Here is a 24,001-nt window from a genome sequence, read left to right as displayed (position 1 = left end):
GTTTCCATGAACAGGAATCCACCTGATGGCAGTGGGTTTGATTGGGTTTGATGAAGGCTAAGAGACTGCCTTCTTGTGATCTGGATTCTCTAACAGATCTGTTTCAAAGACTTAAAGAACCGCTGTGTTTAGATGATCATACCCAATTTCTAAAGGCCTCAGGTGTGCAGAATGACCTAATTTTGCACTTTGAATGTAGGACACTAAACAATGCCATGCTATGACAATGTTGTTGTTGATAAGTGCCATCTAGTCAGTTCCGCTTCATAGAGACCTTGTACAGGGTTTCTGAGAACAGCTGGGTTTGAACTGCTGACCTTGTGGGTAGCAGCACAGTGCTTATCCTACAGTATCATAACAGGGTTCTTTCATGGCACTTCAGGCCAACAAGGGTTTTAATGATGTATTAAAAGCTATGCTGTAAGTCTGTAACCAAAAATAACTGCTGAGTTAGCAATAGTATCATACAAAATTTAACCATGTAATCGCTTACATTTTACATTATAAATTCAAATTTGTCCAAACTTCAACATCTAGGATAGGACAGACTGAATGGAAACAGTAAACACAGAGAGGAAGTAGGAAGAGTGCTGAGAAGAAATAAAAGCATCTTACTTCAAGTATTCAACAAACATACTACTACTACTTAGAACTTAATAGTAACAGGTACCGTTTGAGGCAATTTTTGTTTGCTTGTTTCTTTCTTTAAACAATTAAATGAATTACTCTCTGGCTAAATGGAAAAATTTATAGTACCAAAGAGAAATAAAATCTTTATAAAGTGGTCATTTAATAGTACCACATCCCTCATTCATTTTGATTTCTGGCCTACTAAAGAACAATCCTGGTGTGGTGCTGTGGGTTAATGCGCCAGACTCCAAAGCTGTTTGAACTGCAAGGCCGGTGGTTCAAGCTCACCAGCTGCCCCTTGGAAACCCTATATAGGGTCGCTATGGGTCGGGATCGACTTGACGGCACTTTACAACAACAACAAAGAACAAATACCCTAGCGCCATCAAGTCGATTCCAATTCACAGTGATCCTACCTATATGACAGAGTAGAACTGCCTAGTGTTTCCTAGCTATAATCGTTACAGCCAGAATGCTCCTTAGAAACTAGGATGGGACACGTGATAAGGAGGGAACAGTTCCTGAAGAAGGATTTCAAGCTAGGTAAAGCAGAGGGTCAGCAAAAAAGAGGACGTCCCTCAGTGAACTGGACTGACTGACACAGTGAGAATATAAGGGTAACCATTTTGAAAGCATCACTACGTGGCTTAGCGAAGAGTCACTATAATCAACACTGCATAACAGCAACTTATGCACAGCCCCAACCTGTCCCTGTTTCTTCGATTGGTCTTTAAACCATTTTTAGTTGGAATGTTAATTATTGCCTAGCTCTACTTGGAACCTGCTCCATTTGTGTAACATTTGATAAGCAGTGACCATCTGGACAAATAGGCACCAGGATAGTTAATCATGCCCTCCCCTTTGAATATTTATTGGGGCATCAGAACCAGCTTAATGTGAATGATAAAATTATAGCCCAACTGCATATCATACTAGTTGCTGTTGTGAAAGACAGTGAAGTTGGTTCCGACCCATAATGACTCTGTATAGGGTTTCGAGGAGTAGCTGGTGGGGTTGAATTATCAACCTGTGGTTAGCAGTCCAGGTTATCGTACAGCACCACACCAGGGCTAACTAACGTTGTTGACAAATAATATAAATACTGCTTGTAACAAAGAGACAAAGAGTTACTTGAATATCAGTTGTTGTTGTTGTTGTTGTTAAGTGCCATCGAATTGGTTCTGACTCAGCGCAACCCTATAAAGGGTTTCCAAGGAGTGACTGGTGAGTCCGAACCAACGACCTTGAGATTTAATCCAACCTTGTGGTCTAGTGCCAGTCTATTTGCAGTGAGTTGTTCTGCTAGTCCTAAAAATAATGAAGGCTTTTCTCTTTCCATATCTGGAGTAGTTATTAATTGGACTCAAACACTCCCAAGGCATCGGACCCAAGTTTTGGGATAACAACAGTGGCTACAATGGACTCAAACATAACAACAATTGTGAGGCTGGCACAGGATTGAGCAGTGTTTCCTTCTGTTGTTTGTAGGGTCACTATGAGTTAGGACCAACTTGACAGCACCTAACAACAGTAATCTTTATGGGAGCAGATCATCAGATCTTTTCCCCAGACGTGCAGGAGTGGGAGCTGGATTCAAACCACTGACTTTTAGCAGCTCAACACGTAATCTCGGTGCCCCAAGGTTCTTTGTAAAGCATCAATACTTGTAGCGTTTCCTAATCCAATCCTCTCAGATTGATCTGTCTGTGGAACAGATGAACAAAACAGAAGAAAGGACTAAAACCAGTTATGCTGCTGAGTGTGCATGAGGCACTCTCTGCAGTCACAGCTACGGAAGAGGAGTCATCACCTACGTGCTCAGTTGGTGACTTCGTTTGCTCATTTCCTTGCACTGGTTTTGAACATTCCTCTTCTACAAGTGCTCTCTTTGGTTGGTTCTGCTTCAGCTTCTGTGCCCAGGATGTTATAGATTTACTATTAAAAAAGGAAATTCAAAATTACTTTATGTCCTTCCCATATATAACTCAACATCAGTGCATTCTGTGTCTGCGGAAAATGCTGTGAGGTGTTTTAATAGTAAAAACAGGATGGACTTAAATTGTTACCGAAATTTCCGTTCTCCAGATCTTATTGGCAAAGGCAAAGCAAAAAGCCCATCAGTGAGCGCAGTCATGGAATACTAAGATCACCGTATAGACTCTAAACCAATCTCTACAGTGAAAGCATATGACTTGGCAGAAAAATAATTATACTTGTCAATAGACAAGATTTTTTTTACTGCCATAGGGAAATACCTTACTACACATATTTCAGCAATATCAAACTGAAAAATTAGGGTAAACCACATAATTTTAAGATTATTTGCTTTTTACAACCATTCAGCCAGTTTCCTTTACTAAAATGTATCCTAAATCAAACAAAAAGTGACTGAATTTATTTTGGTTTCAGATTATAATCTGAACATGTGTAGCAAAATTCCACTAAGATTACAGTCTTCAACTTGAACTTCTGGCACATTTATATCCACTGCCATCGAGTCAATTCCAACCCATAGCAACGTTATACAGGGTTTCCGAGACTGTACATCTTTGTGGGAGCAGATAGCTTCATCTTCTTCTCAGAGCTGCTCGTGGGTTTAAACCACTCACCCAACGCCGATGTTAGGTTGCTGTAGCTGTTAGGTGCCACCGAGTCAGCTCTTTCTCATAGTGACCTTCTAGGCACAGTGGAATACAACATGGCCCGGTCTTGTGCCGTCCTCACAATCACTGTTACACTTGATACCACTGCTGTTAACCACTGAGCCAATCCACCTTCTTCTTTTTCGCTGGCCCTCCACTTTACCCAGCAAGACGTCCTTCTCCAGGGATTGGTCCCTCCTGATAATACATGTGAAGTATGAAAGACGAAGCCTCACCATTCTGACTTCTAAGGAGCACTCTGGCTTTATTTCTTCCAACACAGATTTATTCGTTCTTCTGGCAGCTCACGGTACGTTCAATATTCTTCTCCAATACTATAACTCAAATGCATCAATTCTTCTATGGACTTCCCTGTTTATTGTTCAACTTTCACATGTATATAAAGCTACTGAAAACACCAAGGCATGGGGGAGGCACACCTTACTCCTTAAACTGTTATCTTTGCTTTTGAACACAGTGCTGAAATAGTGACTGAATACAGGAAAAGTATTTTTTGGCATGGTCTCTAACCTCCACAGTTCAACAGTCAAAAAAAAGAGTTTAGCAGTCAAATGGGAAGGAAATCAGATGTCATTAATACATGGTGTGTTTGCTCATTTTAATTTTTCACAAGCAATACATAAAGGCTTCAATTTTAATGGTAAACTAATCACTGTTCACATACAAGGGGGATTTCAGAAAATTTTTCCAACCACTTTTGAAGCACCTCTCCCACCATCCTCACCTGGTACATCTCACTGCATTATGTTGTTGATGTTGTTAATGCCATCAATTCGGTTCTGACACATAGCGACCCTGTCTGTATAGGGTTTCCCAAGAGCAGCTGGTACATTATAGTCTCACCAAAAGGAGTTTTATTTAATAGATTCTATATGTAATAAACAAACACCCCAGGCAGTATAGAGGGTTTAACTGCAAAGTCAGCCATTCAAATCTACCAGCCACTCCATGGGAGAAAGAGGAAGCTTTCTGCTCCCGTAAAGATTTACAGCCTTGGAAACAGGGTATCTCTATGAATCAGAACCAACTCAACAGCATACGACTACTACCACCAAGTATAATAAACAAGTAAAATTCCTTCCAAATGACAGAGAAATTCCACTTACCTATTTGTTTTTCCACTATATACTTCAGAAATCTTATTTTCATTGAGAAAATTGTGTTCAAATCCACTGGGAAACACAGAAATCTCCTTCTTGAACAATGCACTGGACTCTCCAGTGGTGTGTATGCAGAAACTCTGGTTTTTCACACTCTCAGCAAACGGAGCTGCCTGTACCACAGGTGCCACATACGGCCCTTTAAGAAGCTCTGTGGTCTCCATGAACTCTTTAGGGTCTTGTGGCTTGCAGCTATTCAGTTCTGAAATGCAGAAGGTACCATACCCACTGCTCACTGAGCTGCTATCCATGTTGCAGTCTGGTTGTGATGGGAACGGTTCTTGATGCATTTCAGGTTCTTTAGACTTAGAAAAACTGAGCACAGAATCATTTTTTTCACTGTTTTCCGAAAAAAAACCCATTTGACTTTCGTACGTTATTTGTTTGCTTGAAGAACTATCACAGGGAACCCAGGAAGCGTTACTGAGCTGTAACTTCACTAAGTTTTTGATCTCTTCTTGTATACGCTGAAAAAAAAGTGTTACAGGATTTGGTATGAGAGTATATAGGAAGCACCTCAGTTTTATAAATGTCATTTAAAACTGTATTTAAAAATAGCATCAAATGTTCCTCTAAAACTCAAACACTCATTCAACAATGTTCAATGCAGTATTAACCATAAGAACCATAAGGCTGAAACAGCCCAAGGATGAATGAATAAAAAAAATGTGGCATGCACACACAGTATATTAGTTGTGTCATGGGAGAAAGAAGTCAGTACTGACACATACTACTACAAGGATGGACCTTGAAAGAAAAGTGGAAGAAGTAAGAAAAGTCAGGCACAAAAGGACAACAGTGTACTGTCCCACTTACATGAAATTCCTAAAATTGGGAAATGCCAGGCAACCACGGTTTTTTAGTGGTTACTGACATGGAGAAGAGGAGGCAAAGAGGAATGAATGTTTCTCAGTGCCCAGGTTACAAGTGAGATCAGTTCCTGTGTGCGACTGTGAGTCTAATTTTGTAGGTAAGTCAGAACAGTTCTTACTGCACCTTACCTTAGTGCAAGCAGACGCTCAGTCTTTTCAGTGTGACAGTGACAAATTTATTTGTTTGAAAGGCTGGTTCAGTAGAGTGAGAGTTGATTCAGTTATTTCAAAGTGAGGGCAAACTTATATAAAAACAAAGTGTTCATAAATCAGAAACTGAACTTTTGTAGCCCGGGGCCTTGACTATACTGAGCTTGTTAAGGATGAAAGAAAACTTTGAAAGGGAGAGTGGTGATGGTTTCCCAAAATGGTGAATGTAATTAAATCATTGAATGGTACACAAGAAAATCATTGAAATGGAAAATGTTTTGTTATATATATTTTTTACCACCAAGAATTTTAAATATGAAAAAAATAAAGAAGTTCTACTTAAAAATCAAACAAACCAAAAGGTAATTATGTCACATACTTAAATGTTACTTATCAAGAAAACACATATGCTTTATCTTTAGTTTACAAACAAAACTGGTATAAAGTACAGCATTGGTTTGTGTGCAAACCTTACAAATATTAAAAAACGGTTGGTTGGTTGGTTGATTATGTGCCATAGAGTCAGTTCTGACTCTAGACCTGTGTCTGGTTTCCGAGGCTGTCAATCTTTACAGGAGCAGAAAACCTCATCTTTCTCCCGTGAACAGCTGGTAGTTTCAAACCAGAACTCAAAAGCTTTTAATGAAAGATTCATACACAAACAACAACGTACTTGAATTTGGTTGTGGAACTGTTCCTGCTGCACAACTATCTGTTCTTGACACTGCTTTTCCACCAAATTGAATAGTTGTAACCACCGAGTCTATTAAATCATAAAATATTTCAGTTAGACGTGAACTTTAAAAATTCAGGTAACTTTTCACAGTGGGTAAGGACCTTTTTTAGTATATAAACTTGATAAGCTGACTAAAACAGATTAAGCTATAAACAGACATTAAGAAATACAAGGACATAGACTTGAGTGTCCCTTTCTCATGTAACCTGGGATCCTGAAGGACTAGTAAATCTTGTTTTCTTCAGATGGCATCTTCACGGAATATCGTCCGCTATCATTTCTGATTAAAAAGTAACCGATACTTGCTCTTACATTCTCTTACATTCTGCCCCTCCCTTTCCTCATAACAGCTAACTTCTTAAACACTGACATGTCGCCAGAAAAAGAATCCCACAACCTAAAGTAAGAAATAGTTTGGTACCATGAAAGTTTAAACCCTATTTATATGCTGTGACTAAAAAACCAAGCAATCCATGTTCTGATGGGCATAATTACATTACACAGACACACACCAGGAAGGAAGGATGGCCAAGTGCAATCTCACAGCTGGAAGACTCTCAGTAAGCAACTGCATGCAAGAATATTACACCAGTGATAACGAAGTTCTCATGTCGATACCTTTCCAAGTCTGCTTCCAAGCACAATCCACCTCAAACATACTCCAGTTCCACCACGTCCCTCTCTGTCCTGGGCTCTTTGTGTTCCTTGTACATGCCAAAACTATCCTCCACCTTCAAAGTTCTGTATTGGCTGCACTCCAGACTTGGAATGCGCTCTCCCTAGCTCATGACTACCTTCTTCTCAACCTGCAATTTCAGCTTCACTGGTTCCTTCCACAACCCTCGAAACAGCTTTCCTCTTTCTCGTCAGCTGGTTTACTTCCTTCATAGCTCATCTCCAGCATTAGAACACAGGGCCGAGAGAGAGCAGGTACCCAAAGCTAAGTCTATTTGAGTGCACAAAAGCATCCATGTCAGGTGGTATTTCTCTTCATGTCATAGACTGAGACATACCCAAGGATCTTCAAGCTCATTGTGAAAGCTAGTTACCAGTTTTTAGTTTGAAAAGTCTGAACTACAACAGAATTACATAGACACCCGTAGAGTAGAATAAGGGTGAAGGAGGAAAAAACCTCAGGACTGAAAAGTTAAGTCTGCAAAATGAAATGGCATTACAGATGTTGTTGTTAAGTGCCATCCAGTCACTTGACTCACGACAACCCTATACACGGTTTCTGAAGAGTAGCTGGTGGGTTTGAACCACCTATCTTGCGAATAGCAGTCCAGTGTTTATACTGTTGTTGTTGTTAAGTGCCATCAAGTCGGTTCCAACTCGTAGCAAACCTGCATAGAGCAGCTGATAGGTTTGAACTGCCGATCTCGTGGTTTCTAGTCCTACAGTGCCACATCAGGAGTGCTTATCCTAGGAAGTTCGATCGTAAATCAACTAATTTCAAGGCAGAGTAGACTAAGTTCTTGACGTAGCTATAATACACCCACTGCCATCGAGAATTCCAACCCATAATGGCCCTAATGGTAGAGTAGAGAGGCCTCATAGGACTTTCCCCCAAACCCTTGGGTCAAACCACTTTATTGAATTTCTGAAAGGCCAAAGGGATGGGGGCAATGCAGTTCACTGAGTGTTGTCCAGCAGGAATCTCCTGGACCTTGCAACCAATGAAACAGCATCGTAGGATTTCCAAGACTGCAGTGTATGGAAAGGAGCAGTGATAGCACTATAGAATAAGCACTGTAGGACAACTGCAAGGTCAGTAGTTCAAATCTACCTGCTGCTCTGCAGGAGAAAGATGAGGCTTTCCACTCCAGTAAATCTTTATATAGCTCTGGTAGTGTAGTGGTTACGAATCGGGCTGCAAACCACAAGGTCAGCTATTCTGCGGGACAAAGATGAGGCTTTCTGTTCCCGTAAAGATGTACAGCCTCGGAAACCCTGTACAGGGTCACTATGAGTCGGAACCGACTCCACGGCACATCACAACAACAAGTGTTGGAAGTGATTCTATGGCAATTGGTTTGGATTGGTTTCTTCTTTACAGAAACAGACGGCCACACCTGTGGGGTGGTTGGTGGCTTTAAACCATCAACTCTTCTTTCAGTTAGCAGCCCAGCACTTGTACCACTGTACCACCAGGGGCCCTCAGCTATAATATGAAGTGTCTCATATCAATAAAAACAAAAAGAATCAAATAATATAGTTTTCTTACTAAGTCACACTATACTTACACATTTTAGAGTTATTTTTACCTGATGAAGTTACTATTCTCATAAAACTAAATTATAATAATGATTATAGAGCCGCCCACCACCATCAAGTTGATGACGACTCAGTGACTCTAGAGAGGATTTCTGAAGCTGCCAATCTGTATGGGAGCAGAAAGCCTCATCCTTCTCCCATGGAGCAGCTGTTGGCTTTGAACTGCTGACCTTGCAGTTAGTAGTCTGGTACTTATTCTACAGTGTCACCAGTGTTCCTTATAACGATAGATCAATAAATCACTCAACCAAACAAATGGCCTCATGTCAAGTGAGACACTTGACAATTACCACATCTTTATTGGCGTTTTCTGATTTGAGAAGCAAATAGAGCTTAATTCTTATTTAGATTTTGGAGTTAATATTTTAATTTTAAACAAACGCATTTTAAAATATCACAAATGACATTAATAACATTACTGAGTGAATTAAGGACTATTATGTGCTATATAAGCTACAATCCATTTTGGAGTACTGCTGTGCTGTTGAATAAGCACTAGACCACAAAGTCGACAGTTCAAACTCACCAGCCACTCGTCAAAAACCCTATACAAGATCGCTATGAGTCGGAACCCAACTCAGCAGCACTTAACAACAACCTGCATTTTACATACTGTTGAAGGACCTGAGTAACTAATTAAAAGTTACCCCCTCTGCAGTCATATAAAATTACAACAGTTGACCCCCAAGCTCTGCACCAACAAACTACATGGTCTCAAACGAATAAATTAAACATCTTTGTGCCTCAGTTTCCTAGCTCATCAGTGACTGGGAGACCTAGATTTGACATTTAAATGATACTGGTAACATCCGTCTCACATACGTGGGGACCGCTTCCTGGAGAAGGGCATTGTGCTTGGTAGAGGGTCAGCAAAAACAGTCAGCCCCTCAATGAAATGACAGATGCAGTGGCTGCAACAACGGATCGATCACAGCAACTGTTGTGAGGAACGGTGCAGGATCGGGCAGCGCTCGCCTCTGCTGGACGGGGCGTCTGTATGACGTGGAACTGATTTGATGGTACAACAGGTAACACAGGTCTCAATGAGAATGAAGCTGTATTTTGGAAATCAGCGAGTTCATGGATGTTGCAAATATGAGAAGGGTGGATGGTATCCATGTCAAGGCATAGAGACGCAAATCGCAGAACAGCCCCCCACAATGAAGAATTGTCCTATGTCCATTTGCTATTAGAAAAATGATGTATAACTTGCAGTTTCATATCACAAATTGTCCAGGAACGCAACCACCTAGATCCTAGTTAGTTTCAGAACTTTATCACCACTGGTCATCATTTCAGAAAACCAGGTCACTGATGGGCCAGCTGCCCTGGCAGCTGGATTGCTGACACCACACACTGAATCAGACTGTCTGTAGCTGTGTGCGCTTCGTGAGTCTACGGACAAGGACATACCAGGCCACTGTGTTCCAATGGAGAGGTGCCCAAGCAGTTCTCTGTTGAAACATATTATTTTATTATAATTTTCTTTTTCCTTTATACAACATTTATGTTATTGTTGTTGTTAAGTGCCTTTGAGTTGATTCCAACCCATAGCGACCCTATATAGGGTTTCCAAGGAGCGGCTGGTGAGCTTGAACCACCGATCTTATAGTTCAAACAACTTTGTAGTCTCACGCATTAGCCCTCAGCGCCACACCAGGACTCTAACATTTATAGGACTCTCTACAGGTAGGTTATATTATCTGTGAATTTCATTTCAGGATAATGAAGAGTGGTAATATTTTGAAAGTTGCTATTAAAAAAGGAGGGTGGCTGGGTTGAGTGCCACTAACAAAAACTGTTCTTTGGGTATTGTTGTTAAGTGCCACTGAGTCGATTCCCAGCAAACACATACTAACTAAATGGTGGATGAAACCAAAGCTTACCAACTAGCACCAAGTCACCTGTGCCTCACAGCCACCCTACAAGACAGAGCGAACTGCTCCACAGGGTTTCTGAGACTGGAAAGCTTTATGACAGGAAACTGTCTCAGATTTCTCCCGAAATGGCAGTTACTGTGACAATAGTTATTTTTGTATAATTTTTTATGTTATAATCAGTAATACTAAATAGATTAAAAAGCTAAACTGGTTAACAGAAATTAGTTAGCAACCCTTTTAAATTTTTCTATAAAGTAAATCAGAAATAAAGGAACATGTACAGCACAATCCCATTTATGTGAAATATCTAGAATAGGCAAATGTAAACAGATCCAAGATTATTTGTGGTTATCAAGGGCTGAGGGAGAAGGGAAAGGGAGTTATGGCTTCAAAGAGAACAGAGATTCTGTGTAGGGAGACCAAAACCTGTTGGAGATGAATAGTGATGATGGCAGCATATCACGGTGAATGTGTCCCTGAAGTGTACACCTAAAAACAGTGAAGATGGCAACTAAAAAATATGTATTTTATTACAATAAAAAATTTGTTCCTGACAATTACAGAAATACTAGCAATAGCAAGTATTTAAGAAAGCATTAAAGTCTTTGTTAATGTATTATTAATGTATTAAAAAACTCTACCCTATGAAATTATGTAAACATCCCAAGTTTGAGCAGTAAGAAACGTAGAAATCAGGAGAGATCTTATAAAGGACTCTAAAGAAATCACATTCTCTCCAGATCTTTTAGTTGCTCAAATTGCAAAAGATTTTGTATTTTTTCCTTAATGTCGATTCCATTCTGCTGCCATGAGTTTATCCTAAATCATAATGACCCTAGAGGACAGAGTGGAACTGACCCATAGGGTTTCCAAGGCTATCATCTTTATGGGAGCAGATTGTTTCATCTTTGCTCCCAAGGGAGTGTCTGGGGGGTTCAAACCATCAGCCTTGTGGGTAACAGATGAATGGTTAACTACTGGGTCACCAGGACTCTTTAATAACAACCAAAAAATGGCAAAATAAATCAACTAAACCCAGTGCCCTCTTGTCAATTCCAACTCACAGCAACCCTATCAGACAGAGCAGAAATGCCCAAAGGGTTTCCAAAGCTGTTAATATTTATGGAAGCAAACTGCCACATCTTTCTCCAGAGGAGTGACTAGTGGCTTTGAACTACTGACCTTTTGTTTAGCAGCTAAGTACTGCTGCTAAATAAGGTTTAACCATTACATCACCAGAACTCATTACACTGTACACTATTAAAAATGATAGAAATCAGAACAAGTTACTATTTCAAAAGGGAGATAAAAACATGAAATTCAGATAAAAGTTAGGAATACACTTGATCCTTAAATCTACCTCCCCTCTAATATTAAAGCATCACAGAGTTCTTCTGCAGGTTTTCATATGCAACAAAAACATGCTGCACAAATTCCAAAAAAAGTTTACTTAATTGGCCAAAAGTATGTTTCATATCTGTCAAAATAAGAAATATCTTAAAGCAACTCTTCACTGAATAATCAATTCCATATCCACATTACAAAACTTAAGTCACTATTACTACACATGGTAGTGGTCGGTGGTTGTGTGCCGTGGAGTCGGTTCCAACTCATAGTGACCCTGTACAGGGTTTCCGAAGCTGTAAATCTTTATAGGAGCAGAAAGCCTCATCTTTCTCCCACTGAATAGCTGGTAGTTTCGAACTGCTGACCTTGTAGTACGCAGCCCAATTCGTCACCACTACGCTACCAGAGCTCCTTATTAGTACACACAGTATACTCTATTTTCATACAAATAATGTGCACATTACATACTTTTGGTTCAAACCACCCAACCCTCTTGCACATTAGTTTCCTGTACACAAGCATTATTTATGTGGGCCCTTTATATGTAGGGAAATGTAGTAATAATCTGTTATAACAGAGGTAAAGAAATGGAGAGAGAACGTATTAGGTTCAAAAATTATAAGGTGTAATAATCTAATTTGTAATAATCTGTATCTCAAATTTACAAAAGCTAATTAGTATTCTAATTCTAGAGTCCTAGTGTGTGTGGTGCTGGAGGATAAGCACCAGACTGCTAACCACAAGGTCAGCAGTTCAAACCCATCAGCCACTCCTTGAAAACCCTATACAGGGTACCATGAGTCAGAACCTACTCAAGAATACTTAACTATTGGAATTCTTAGGAGTTGATTTCAAGGTACAAAAAGTTAATAGTTTAGTTAAACATAAATTGGCCAGAAGTTAAGGTTACATTGTGTCAATGTTTCATTTTTTAAAAAAGACATGCATTATGTAGCCAATGAATAGATACAGTAGGGGAAATTTTAATGAGGCATTTTGTCTCTAATAGCATTATTTCAAAATGGCATTTTGTAGTTTTCTATTAGACTGATTCTATGGAACAAAACACAAAAAGTAGGGGAAAAAATGTGTTTTGAGTTTGCAGTAATATTCAGTCATTTGTATAATCTCAACAATTGTGCTTACTAAATATATGTAATTACACTTAGTGTGTTTCTGAATTTTTAAATCAGGTAATCTTGTGTTTCATTTATTCATTATTCTGGAAACAAATGCCCATAAATTATGACTGACATTTAAAACTAAATATACTGCTCTCTAGTTTAATAAGGTTTAATAAATTTCAATAATGCATTACCAAATCTGCTCTGACAAAGTCTATTGTATGCATTCTTCTGTGAAATAAAATTTGTTGCATGTTTTTATGCCACAATGTAACTTATGGACTAAAGAATCACTTACTGAAATCAATAAAACAAAATGTAATTATAGATAAGGTACCAGAGCACTCCAAATATTTCAAAATGCTAATAATTCCATATGTTACTTTAAACATTAAAATTAGTAACAACTTTAATAATTCTGGGATTCCTAGTTCTCTGAAAAAAAGACATTTTAGTTTACACTTAATATACAAATTAGAATGTCTCATGACTAACAATGTTAAAACATACTTTTAATCATCTTTTTTACATTCATCCAGTTATCATTCCTCAATTAATATAATTTGGCCAACTTACTTTAAGCAAGCAGTTAAGTGTATCTGTTCTTTAGAATATAAATATCTACTAATTTAGAGTTTAGGAGAGGTACTTTTAAATATAATTGTTAAAATTCCAAACATAAAACAAAACTGGATACCTCACAGTTTTTCCAAAGTGCCGAATCGGTCTTTCCACTGGTTTGTAGTTCTTGCATTAAAGAGGTTAGGACTTCAACTGTCCCTTGAATTACAGACGGTCTGGTCTTCCCTGAGAAAGAGGATACCCCATTTGTACTAAGGTGGGGACTACTTCTGTTGAAACATAAATAATGCAAATGGTTTTCTTCATTCTACTAAAGTGTTGAATAATTCAGCAGGTCAAGATTTAGAAGAGCAGTACAAAACCATTGATATTTAATCCTACCTAATGGCACCTCATTTGTCCAAAATCTGATCACAAGCTTATCCACAAAGAAATAGCAGGAAAAAGACAGCACTTAATTATTTCTTTTTTTAAGACGACTACAGGAAGGGTTTCCCCAGAAGTGAGAGAACACAGGTAGAGCACCAACAGAAAATGAATATTTTTACGCTGAACAATTCTAAGAACTATTTCTGGCTTCTCAGATAGAACTTTTTCCAGATAAACCTTGTACTTTCAGAATAACCATTTATTATAATTGTAGCAGGATTCTTTTTCTACTGCTCCCCCTGAGCTGCTATAAGAAACTAATAATCTCAGTACTGCCTTTGAAGAAAAGTTGTGCCAAGAAACTGCGCAGCAAATACGCAGCAAATAAACTACAACTCACTGGTCTCAGAGGGCTGCTCCTCCCAAGCTGAGATGAGTGTGTTTCAAGTTCATTCTAGAATAACACAAAGTTACAATTAAGGGCAGTAAAATATGTTTAAACTCTCATCACTGGAAGGCCATTTTCATTTATACTTATGAATTCTCTGCTTTGAGCCACAAAGAATCCATGAAAAAAAAAAGAAAAGAAAAAAAGAGAAAGAGAGAAAGAAACTAGTAAAGAAAACAATAGTCAGTAGCCAATAAAATCCAAGGGGAAGAACAATGGTTCCCAAGGAGATGACATCGTTTACAATAATCAAGCTTTCATGTCACCGACTGAATGCCAGTCACAAGGAAAAGGAAAGCAAGTTCAATTACATAATCTTCATGAGAAAGGTACATTTAGGTTCTTCCAAGCAAATCGAACACATTTTAAAAAGGATTTCTTTTGGAAGTGTGCTTGAAGAGGTCACCAAGTGATACAGCCCATAAAATGCATGGTGAACTCTCCACCAAGCACATGTACGACAGAGCTTGTGGAGATAGTCCATTACCTTTGAACTACATTTGTCCAGGAACTTTTCGAAGCCCCACCATGCAGTAAAATCTTTGAGAGCAGAACTTGTAATAAGGCAAAACCTGTCAGAGGAGGAAAACGAAAATACTTTCCTCTCATCAAGAGAGCAATAGAAAAGTGTGAATAGTGCACCCTGTCAAAAGGAGAAAGCTTGCAAGATTCAGAAAAGCAAGGCAGTCTCGGTGAGTTCCAGCTCTCACAGGTTACACAGCTGATGAGCAAGGTTTACACGATCTTTTGAACCATTTCAAAAAGATCATTTAAAAAAAAAAAATCACTTTTTTTTTCTTTCATGCTATGTTATGCTTTCTTGTCTTATTTTATGTACTCTTGCAAGCTGCCTTAAATTCTTTCAGAGAATTAAAAGAATTAAATGATGAACTGGTTTGCAATACAGAATTTCTTCCAGGTAGGTTATGTGCAGCATATTCTAGACTGCTATGTTTCTGCTTTTTTACAGCTGATCTTCCCCTCAAACAGTCCCTAGCTATAAGCTACTTATAAGGTCAGAAGCCAAATAATCAAACTTGTCAGACTATGCATAAAACGGGAATAAATAGGGTATGATTTAACTGAAACCTTGCTTTATAAAAATAAAATGCATTTTTTGGTAACAGCTATTTTGTCTACTCAAAGACTATTTTTTGCTTACTTCCTAGTATTCTACTTTGCTACTTTCTAGATTGTAGAGGTATTTCCACAACAGAAACCATTACCTGTACCATTCAAAAGTAAAAATAACATCACAGCAAATAAATTTCAAAGATAAGCTTATAATTTTACATACAGACAAAAAAAAGCTTAAAACTACAACCAGCAAAACAAGTATTTTTCACAATACTCCACAAGTAAAACTACATTATCTCTAGGAAAAATTTAAAAACCTGAAAGAGACAAAAATTATTTTTAACTTAAATAACTACCCCTAAACAGGTTTTTAATAATTTTTAAAATGCAAGTTTGTTAACTGTGACACCATTTGGATGAATTGGTAAATGACGCAAATAAAATTCTTCTGTTTGCTGTTATGTTATGGAATATCTAGCTACCTCATTCTTACCGATTAGTATTTAAGTTCAGTCCATGACAATGGGGGCAATTTTTGTTATCAGATTCTTCAGAAGATGGAGACGTCTTTTGTAAAGTTTTCACCAAGTCAAAATCTTCCATAGTGTACAGAAATTGTTATACTCTCTGATTTGAAAGTATAGGTTCTTTCACTGTTTGAAGAAACTGACTCGGAGTCATCTTCAGATGCTTCATCGTCTACAGGCATTTTCAGTTGCTAACATTCAGAATGATGAAAACCTAAGCTTCAAAGAATGTCTGAAAAATGAATGGGGAAAAATACTATAAAAGCCACTAAACCTAGCAACTGTATTTTCATGAGTTACAGACTTTGATTTCTTTCTTACAAATCTATGTCAATGACAGATAACACTATTACTCAGTTGCGGAAATGTACAAACAACCCCAATGTTCATCAGCTGATAAATGGATAAACAAATATAGTCTATCCATACATGAATATTATTGTCATGAAAAGAAGTAAAATACTGATCCATGTTACAACATGGATGACGCTTGAAAACATGATATTAAGTGAAAGAAGCCAGCCATAAAAGACCAGCTATTGTATGATTCCACTTACATGACAAGTCTATCTAAAGACAGAATATACATTAGTGGTTGCCAGAAGATGGAAGAGGAGGAGACCAGGGAGTGACTGCTATAGTTTCGTTTAGGATGCTGACAAGGGCATTAGATAGTGGTGATTAAACTGCACAACTTTATAATAATACTAAACCCCACTGCATTATATACTCTATAATGGTGAACTTCATATAGGAATTATATTTAAAGTTTTTAAAGTCTACATTACGGTGGATTTGCAAAATTAGCATCATCCTTTTTAGGTAGTATTTCAGAATTTCATGTACTTAATAATCAAAGTTCTATACACTATTATTCCATGTAACACTTGAAATACTGGCATACTATTTAATAAATTCTTACAAATAAAAGTGCTTGGTTTATACAGTGAAGAAATAAACGGGAACTGGTGGTATAGTGGTTACGAACCAGGCCGCTAATCTCACGGTCAGCTGTTCTGCAGAGAAAGATGAAGCTTTCTGCTCCCATAAAGATTTACAGCCTCAGAAACCCTGTACAGGGTCGCTGAGTCGGAAACACTCCACAGCACATAACTACAACAATCCAATATTTAGAGTCCTGGTGTGGCACTGTGGGTTAATGTGCCTGAACTGGAAAGTTACTTTGAAATGCAAGGTCGGGGTTCAAACTCTCCAGCTGCTCCTTGGAAACCCTATACAGGGTCGCTATGGGTCAGAATTGACTCAACAGCACTTAACAACAACATCCAGTATTTAATTTGGTTTGAAAAACAAGCAAACTACTAACAATGGCAGCCTCCCACTGACAGGTGAAAGGAACATGTTTGCTGTATACCTGGGGTGGAAAATTCTATTCTCTTTCGATTCTATTTTCCATTAACTTTTGAAGCCCCTTCGTATATCTTTATATCCTTTTGCTCTCTTTGCATGTATCGCTTCTTAAAAAAAAAAAATCTTTACCAGATGAACTCAGATTATACGGAAGCTGGGTGTGCAAAGTGGCTGTATCAAGTCAAACCTCTCTGTCTCCTGAAATTCAAGTATTTAAAAAGGAACCAGGAAGCAAGAGAAAACGAAGAAGAGCAATAGGAAATCTATACGGTTTACAAAATGAAAACTTTTGAGTGTCATAGAGGAAAAAGATCTGCTCTTCATGATCCCCCAGGTTCCACCTTTCCAGAGCCCCCGTTTTACAATGTGGTGAAGTTCATTAAAAGCCTCAGTCTATAAAGGAGCTACTTCCTTGGGGGGCAGGTGTGCAAGTGAAGGGTAACCAGATTTAACTCAATGGATTGCTCCTCAGGGACTATGTCCATCACTAAAGGACAAATGGGGTATTGAAAAGGAAGGGGCTGCACCTTCCAGAGCGCAACAAAAATATCTGGTTCCCAATCTCCCGGCTCTTAGACCTGCAAAGCACCAGCTCTCCAGGGAGATTGGTCTGCAAGCCCATCTTCTATCTCCCTGCTGAGGTAATCCGGATACGAGGATCCAAGCGGAAAACCACTTGAAATACAATGATGCTTCTCAACGCAGAGGAAGAAAGGAATATTGAAAGGTGGTGTGGAGGGCCCGTGTCCAATGCAAACTGGGCGGGGGGACGGGGTGGGTCTTGGTGGAGATGAATAATAAGAACAGAGACGTTTTTCTATATTGCAGCGACAAATTCTGCCCTTCTTAACAAATGAAAAAATATACATAGGTATCGAAGATGGACACAAGAACAGAAACGTTTGTAGATTTCCCGGCAACAAATTCTCATGTTTCAGCTTCTAGTATAAAACATTTAAGACAAGAGAACGGAGGACCTGGAGTTGCCAATAATAGAAAAGTTAACTGAGGGTTCTAGCTTTGCTGGGACTGAAGGAGGCAAGTGGGTGTCTTCAGCGATCAGGAGGCGGGAACCGGCATTCTGGCGCTCACAACTGGACCCCAGGGGCCAGAGGGGGCTATTGAACCCTAGTGGGTGGCGAGGGCGAACCCGCGCAGTCGCCTAAGCTTTACACGGCAGGGAGGGCTGGGGTAAAACACCACAAAGACAGCAGGATTCCAAAAATGAACCAAGGCACCTCTGCCCAAAAAAAGAATCCCACAAGCCTCCACCTCTCGGAAAGGAGCGCTCTGCCATTGGACGGCGAGGGTGTCACTCAAGGACACCAATTCTAGAAAGGAGCCCCGCAGCCTGCAAAACCCCCACACGCCAACGGGTTGCTGAGAGGCAAAGTGATGGGGCTGCCGCCTCCCCCACCCTCTCTCAGCCAAACGTCAGGGGTCCGCTATGATACTATCTTCTAAGTCTCGTGCTCTCTCCCCTACAACTTACAGCCCTACACAGGATGGCGGCCGCTTACCTGGCCGCCGCTCCTACTGCTGGTGCCAGGGTCGGGCGAGCGGCCTCTCGCGACCGTTAAACTAGCTGGAGCGTGCGCGCGCCCGGCGCCTTGCTCGAGATTGGCTGCTCGGAAGGTGGGCGGAGACAACCGAACAACGGCGCGCGCGTTCACCTTCCTTTTCCCTCCCCACTGTCGGACGCCTGCGAAATGGGAGGGGCGGGAGCGGCTGTCAATGCCTCACTTCTGATTGGTTCTCTGGGGCCCGACTGAGGTACGTGATCGCATGCGCAGTTTGAAAGAATGAGGCTCCGGCAAGTGAGGGAAGCCGCGAAAGAGTACAGCGCGTGCTCAGACTTAGGAACACGCTTGCGGATGCGTCTTTTACTTGGATTCTGATTCCCCTATACCCTTTGGCGGGAGACTGATCCTGAAACCAGGTAAGCGTCCACATAGAAGCCCAGGCAGCCGTACGAGATCTGTGGAGAGAGGATTGGGGTTCGGAACGCTGAGTTTCCCGACTTGCGACCCTGAGTCGTAAGACCTGTTTACTTAAGGCCTCCCTGGCGGCGAGGAAAAACCAACCTACATACAGCAGCTAAGTTTACTGGGAACCTGGCTTACCCTGTGCTGCTGGGAGTCTGCCAAGGGGCTGTTAAAGGACGCGAGGCAAAGGAGAGGGCCCTGCCATGGAGAAAGTTCCAGATGAGGCTTGAGATGCAATGTAACAACCTTCATGTACTAATTCAGTTATGAGGAGCCCTTTGTACACAGCAAGGTCTCTGGATACAATCAGTTTGACATCTACTAATCTGGTGGTTGGCACCCACGGAAAAAAAAGCCTGGTGATAAGCTTTCGTAAAGATTGCTATTGTGAGGTGCCGTCGAATCGGTACTGACCCATAACGAACCGGTATAGGGTTTCCGAGGAGCAGCTGGTGAGCTTGAACCACCGACCTTGCGGTTCAAAGGACTTTTTAGTCCAGCACATTAACCTACAGCGCCCCACCAAGACTTCTACATAAAGATTATAGCAAAGAAAATCCTACACAGCTTGTGTATGATTCAACATCAACTCCAAGTCAAATCAAGGCTTGCTGCCTTTTTTCAGCCAGGCACACGGTAGGTGTCAGTACTGCCCTACAGACCTCCAACCCATCCTAAGAATCCACATCAGAAGGGACCACATTCTTCAAACTTAAGTGCCTTGAAGTTGGTAAATCTTTGCAATAACAGAAGGCCTCATCGTTCTCTTGCAGAGCTGCTGATGGGCTTGAGCCATGGACGTTGTGGTGGGTAGTCTAGTGCTTATTGCCTGGAGCCACCGCACTCCATTCATCAAACTGTTGTTGTTAAGTGCCGACTCATAATGACCCGGTATAGGACTTACGGGGAAGGGCTGGTGAGTTTGAACCTCCGACCTTGGGGTTCAAATTGACCTTGCAGTCCAGTGCTTATCCTACAGTGCCAGGACTAATTAACCTTTAAATGGCACTTGCAGCTCTTCCATTTCCCTCCCAGATATGCTTCCCGTAGCACTAAGAAGCCCTGATGAAGGGGATGTTTTATCCTTACCATAACATCTGCAACTGACCAAGGCATTCCCAGGCAGCTGCCTATGAATACCTAACTCTTGGTATTTAACAGTAAGAATGCAACCTTTACCCAAAACCTCATCTTAAATAAACATCACTCCAAATTCTGTCCCCAGTTAGTATTATGATCGTATAGTAACTCATACTTCAGAAAAGTTCTCAGGAGGGACCAGTCCTTGGAGGAAGATATCATGCTAGGTAGAGTGGATTGTTGTGAAGTGCTGTAGAGTTGGGTCCCAACCCATAGCAACCCCATCTAGGGTTTCCGTGGAGTAGTTGGTGAACTTGAACCTCAGACCTCCTGGTTTTGGTGGACTTTGCAGTCCAGCACGTTAACCAACAGCACCATACCAGGACTCTGGTAAAGTGGATAGTCGGTGAAAAAGAGGAAGACCCCCAACGACACAGACTGGCACAGTGTCAGCAGAAATGGGCTCAAGCGTAACAGTTGTGAGAATGGTGCAGGACAGGACGTTGTACAGTGTCACAGTGAGTCAGCACTAACTTGATGGCACCTACCACCACCACCAATGACCATACATACCATATTAGTTTATTATCATGTTAAATTGCTCAAGTATTTCACCTTTTCCCCAAGATTCATAAAGCTTCTGAGTGAAGATCGTACACATCAACTGGGAGAACTGTTCGGTAATAGTAACAGCCAATAGTAAGCACGTTATTACGTGTGCCACTGACTTTTCTAACCCAGTTGTCTATCTTTTGGGGGTCCAGTTCTTCACAGCAAAAAATGAGGCACTCTAAAACTGTAAATCTATAGTTTAACCATTAAACATACAAGGAGATGATCAGGTTTACATTTCAATATTAATGTCCTCAACATTCTTATCTTTTGTGGGTTTTCTAACCATGTTAGATAATACCTACAAATACGCCAGTATAAATCAAGACTTGCTTCAAAGACGGTGGATTTATCTTCCCATTTTCATCTGCTCTGAGTCCACCTGTCCTTCTGGCATCATAATTATCTTATCTCCTCAGCCCCTGATTTCACAGACCAGAATTATGACCTCAGCAGACAGGTGTTAAGTGCTGTTAAGTTGGTTCTGATCCATAGCGACCCTGTACAGGGTTCCCAAGGAGCAGTTGGTGAGCTTGAACCATCAACCTTGTGGTCCACACTGATTTTGCAATCTAGCACATTAACCCTAGCGCCACACCAGGACTCTCATGCTTTCCAAGTACCTTAGAAATTGGACCTAAAATGTAAAAGAGCTCATAAGTAACTGCTTAAGATTTATTTTCACACTGAGCTTTAAAAGAAAAGCCCATGAAATAATCGGTGTGCAGATCCCATTGGTGTATTGTGTTAGTCAGAGGTTTCTCAGCTTTGCAATGCAGGGATCAGAAATACAATTTCATGAGTGTCGAGGGTTATGAAAAGGCGTTCTGGTAGCACTGTGTGTTAAGCTTTGGGGTAACTGCAAGATTGGTGGTTCACAGCCATCAGCCTCTCTGCAGGAGAAAGATGAGGCTGTCCCCTATATAGGCTCTGTAAGAGTCGAAATCGATTTGATGGCAGTGGCTGGTGAGTGCTGAACACTTACAGTGACATGTAGAGTTTGGGACTGACCCCAGGTTACAGATGAGGAAATGTTACACAGGAAGTAACTCATGAGCCAAGTTTGAATCCAGGTTATGCTGAACACAGACTCACATCCTTTCTTCAGTATTGCCTTTTAGGAATCTAAGAAGAGAGAAAAAGTAAGAGAAAGTTGAGGAAAATGAGCTAACATTTCCTAAGGAACTGCTATGGAGATATTATGAAAGGTAACGAAACACACCAGTAGTAGTAGATTCCGTTTCAAACAGCGAGTAGTGAACAGCCTTTCAAGAGCAGTGTTCTGGAGAGCCACATAGTAGGCATCCTCTTCTGCATCCCTTGTTTTCTATATTTATGTCAAACATTATGCCTTTGAAAGTGCTCTGAGAAGTTTCAGCCATTGTAGATAGTAATACAGGCTTTTGTTTTGTTTTGTTTTGTTTTGAGTGTTCAAGTAATTATAAGAAACCATGTCTACCCTCTTACAAACTCATTGCCATCGCATTGATTCCACCTCATAACAACCGTCTAGGATAGAGTGGTGGTGGTGGTGGTGGTGATGTGCCGAGGAGTCGGCTCTGACTCGGAACAACCCTGCACAGGGTTTCTGAGGCTACAAATCTTTATGAGTAGGAAGCCTCATCTGTCTCCCACAGAACGGCTGGGAATTTCGAACTGCTGACTGTGATATTAGCAGCCCAGCTCGTAACCACTACGCTACCAGAGCTCTTTATAGGGTAGAGGAGAAACCATAATTTTCTAAGGTTTCTGAGGTAATCTTTATGGAGTTCTGGTGTGGCGCTGTGGGTTGATACGCTGGACTGCAAGGTCGTTTTTAACCACGAAGTCTGTGGTTCAAGCTCACCAGCTGCTCCTCGGAAACCCTATATACAGGGTCACTATGAGTCAAAACCAACTCGACGGCACTTAACAATTTTCATGGAGTCCAGGTGTGGTGCTACAGGATAATGCACTGGGCCACAAGATTGTTCAAACCTACCAGCCACTCCTCAGAAACCCTATACAGGGTCACTATGGGTCAGAAATAACTCTGTGGCACTTAACAACAACAGTAACAATATATATAGCAGCAGACCATGTCTTTTTTCCCACAAAGCAGATGGTAGTTGGTTATGTGATGCGGAGTCGGTTCTGACCCATAGCGACCCTGTACAGGGTTTCCAAGGCTGTAAATCTTTACGGGAGCAGAAAGCCTCATCTTTCTCCTGCAGAACAGCGGGTAGTTTCGAACTGCTGATCTTGCGGTTTGCAGCCTGATTCGTAACCACTACGCTACCAGAGCTCCTACAAAGCAGATAGTGGGTTTGAATTGCCAATCTTTGATTTAGCAGCCATGCTCCTAACCATTGTGCCACCAGGGTTTCTTGGTAACATAGCTTTGAGACTTTTAGAAAGAAATATTGAACGTCAGTTTTTTGTGCTTCGGTTTTAATATTACAGGTGATAAATTAGGAAGCTCCTGTTAGATGCTATAAATCGAAGACAATCACAGTGATGTACACAAATAAGACTGGTGTGATCCTTTGTGGATTCAAATTTTTTTGGTTATTTTTAAATATGGGATGTTGGTATTGAGTAAATTGATGCCTTTTCTCTGTCTGTTTCATTAGTTGTCTGGAAGTCAGTAGGAGGAAGACTTATGAAATTTAGACCAGACTCAAAGTAGTCTCCTTGCCCTCTTGTCCCCCGCTCAGCCTACTCTGCTCTTCTGGTTAGAAAACAAATTCTCTGTTGTCAGTCAGAGCCTCATTGCAATCTGGTGTGTCATAGGACTGTGCCCCACAGTTGTCAGTCGCTGATTGTTCACAAGCAGACCACCAGAGCTTGCTTCCAAAGCAACCTCTGGCTGGACTTGAACCTCCAACCTATTGATTAGCAACTGAGCATTTGCATTAACCTGTAAAGGCTTACAGAGTCCTGATATGACACTATAGGACAGGCACTGGATTTCGAACCCCAAGGTGAGTGGTTCAAGCCCAGCAGTCACTCCTCAAACCAGGTACAGGGTCGACTTGGAGCCAACTTGACAACACTTAACAACAGCAACAACATAAATGCTTACAGCAGGTGAAAGGTGTTGTGTCTCCATTGTAGAACCCCAAGTCTCAGAAA

At 40.6% G+C, this 24,001-nt stretch overlaps 1 protein-coding gene across 1 annotated transcript in view; it reads right to left on the bottom strand.

Moving 5' to 3' along the window:
• MPHOSPH9 (M-phase phosphoprotein 9) overlaps positions 1–15,915 on the bottom strand; it is a 75,878-nt gene extending 59,963 nt beyond the window's left edge. Inside the window, exons 1-5 of the mRNA XM_006865374.1 lie at positions 15,806–15,915; positions 13,534–13,687; positions 6,149–6,238; positions 4,400–4,920; positions 2,445–2,565 (exon numbers count right to left, since the gene is read on the bottom strand). Coding sequence (XP_006865436.1) covers positions 2,445–2,565; positions 4,400–4,920; positions 6,149–6,238; positions 13,534–13,687; positions 15,806–15,915 — 996 coding nt within the window. The remainder of the gene's footprint in view (positions 1–2,444; positions 2,566–4,399; positions 4,921–6,148; positions 6,239–13,533; positions 13,688–15,805) is intronic.
• Positions 15,916–24,001: the final 8,086 nt, after the last annotated feature.

This window comes from Chrysochloris asiatica, unplaced genomic scaffold (assembly GCF_000296735.1).
Source record: "Chrysochloris asiatica unplaced genomic scaffold, ChrAsi1.0 scaffold00078, whole genome shotgun sequence".
Lineage (NCBI taxonomy): Eukaryota > Metazoa > Chordata > Mammalia > Afrosoricida > Chrysochloridae > Chrysochloris > Chrysochloris asiatica.
Note: the sequence above shows the minus strand (reverse complement) of the source record. Positions and strands in the feature narration are given on the sequence as shown.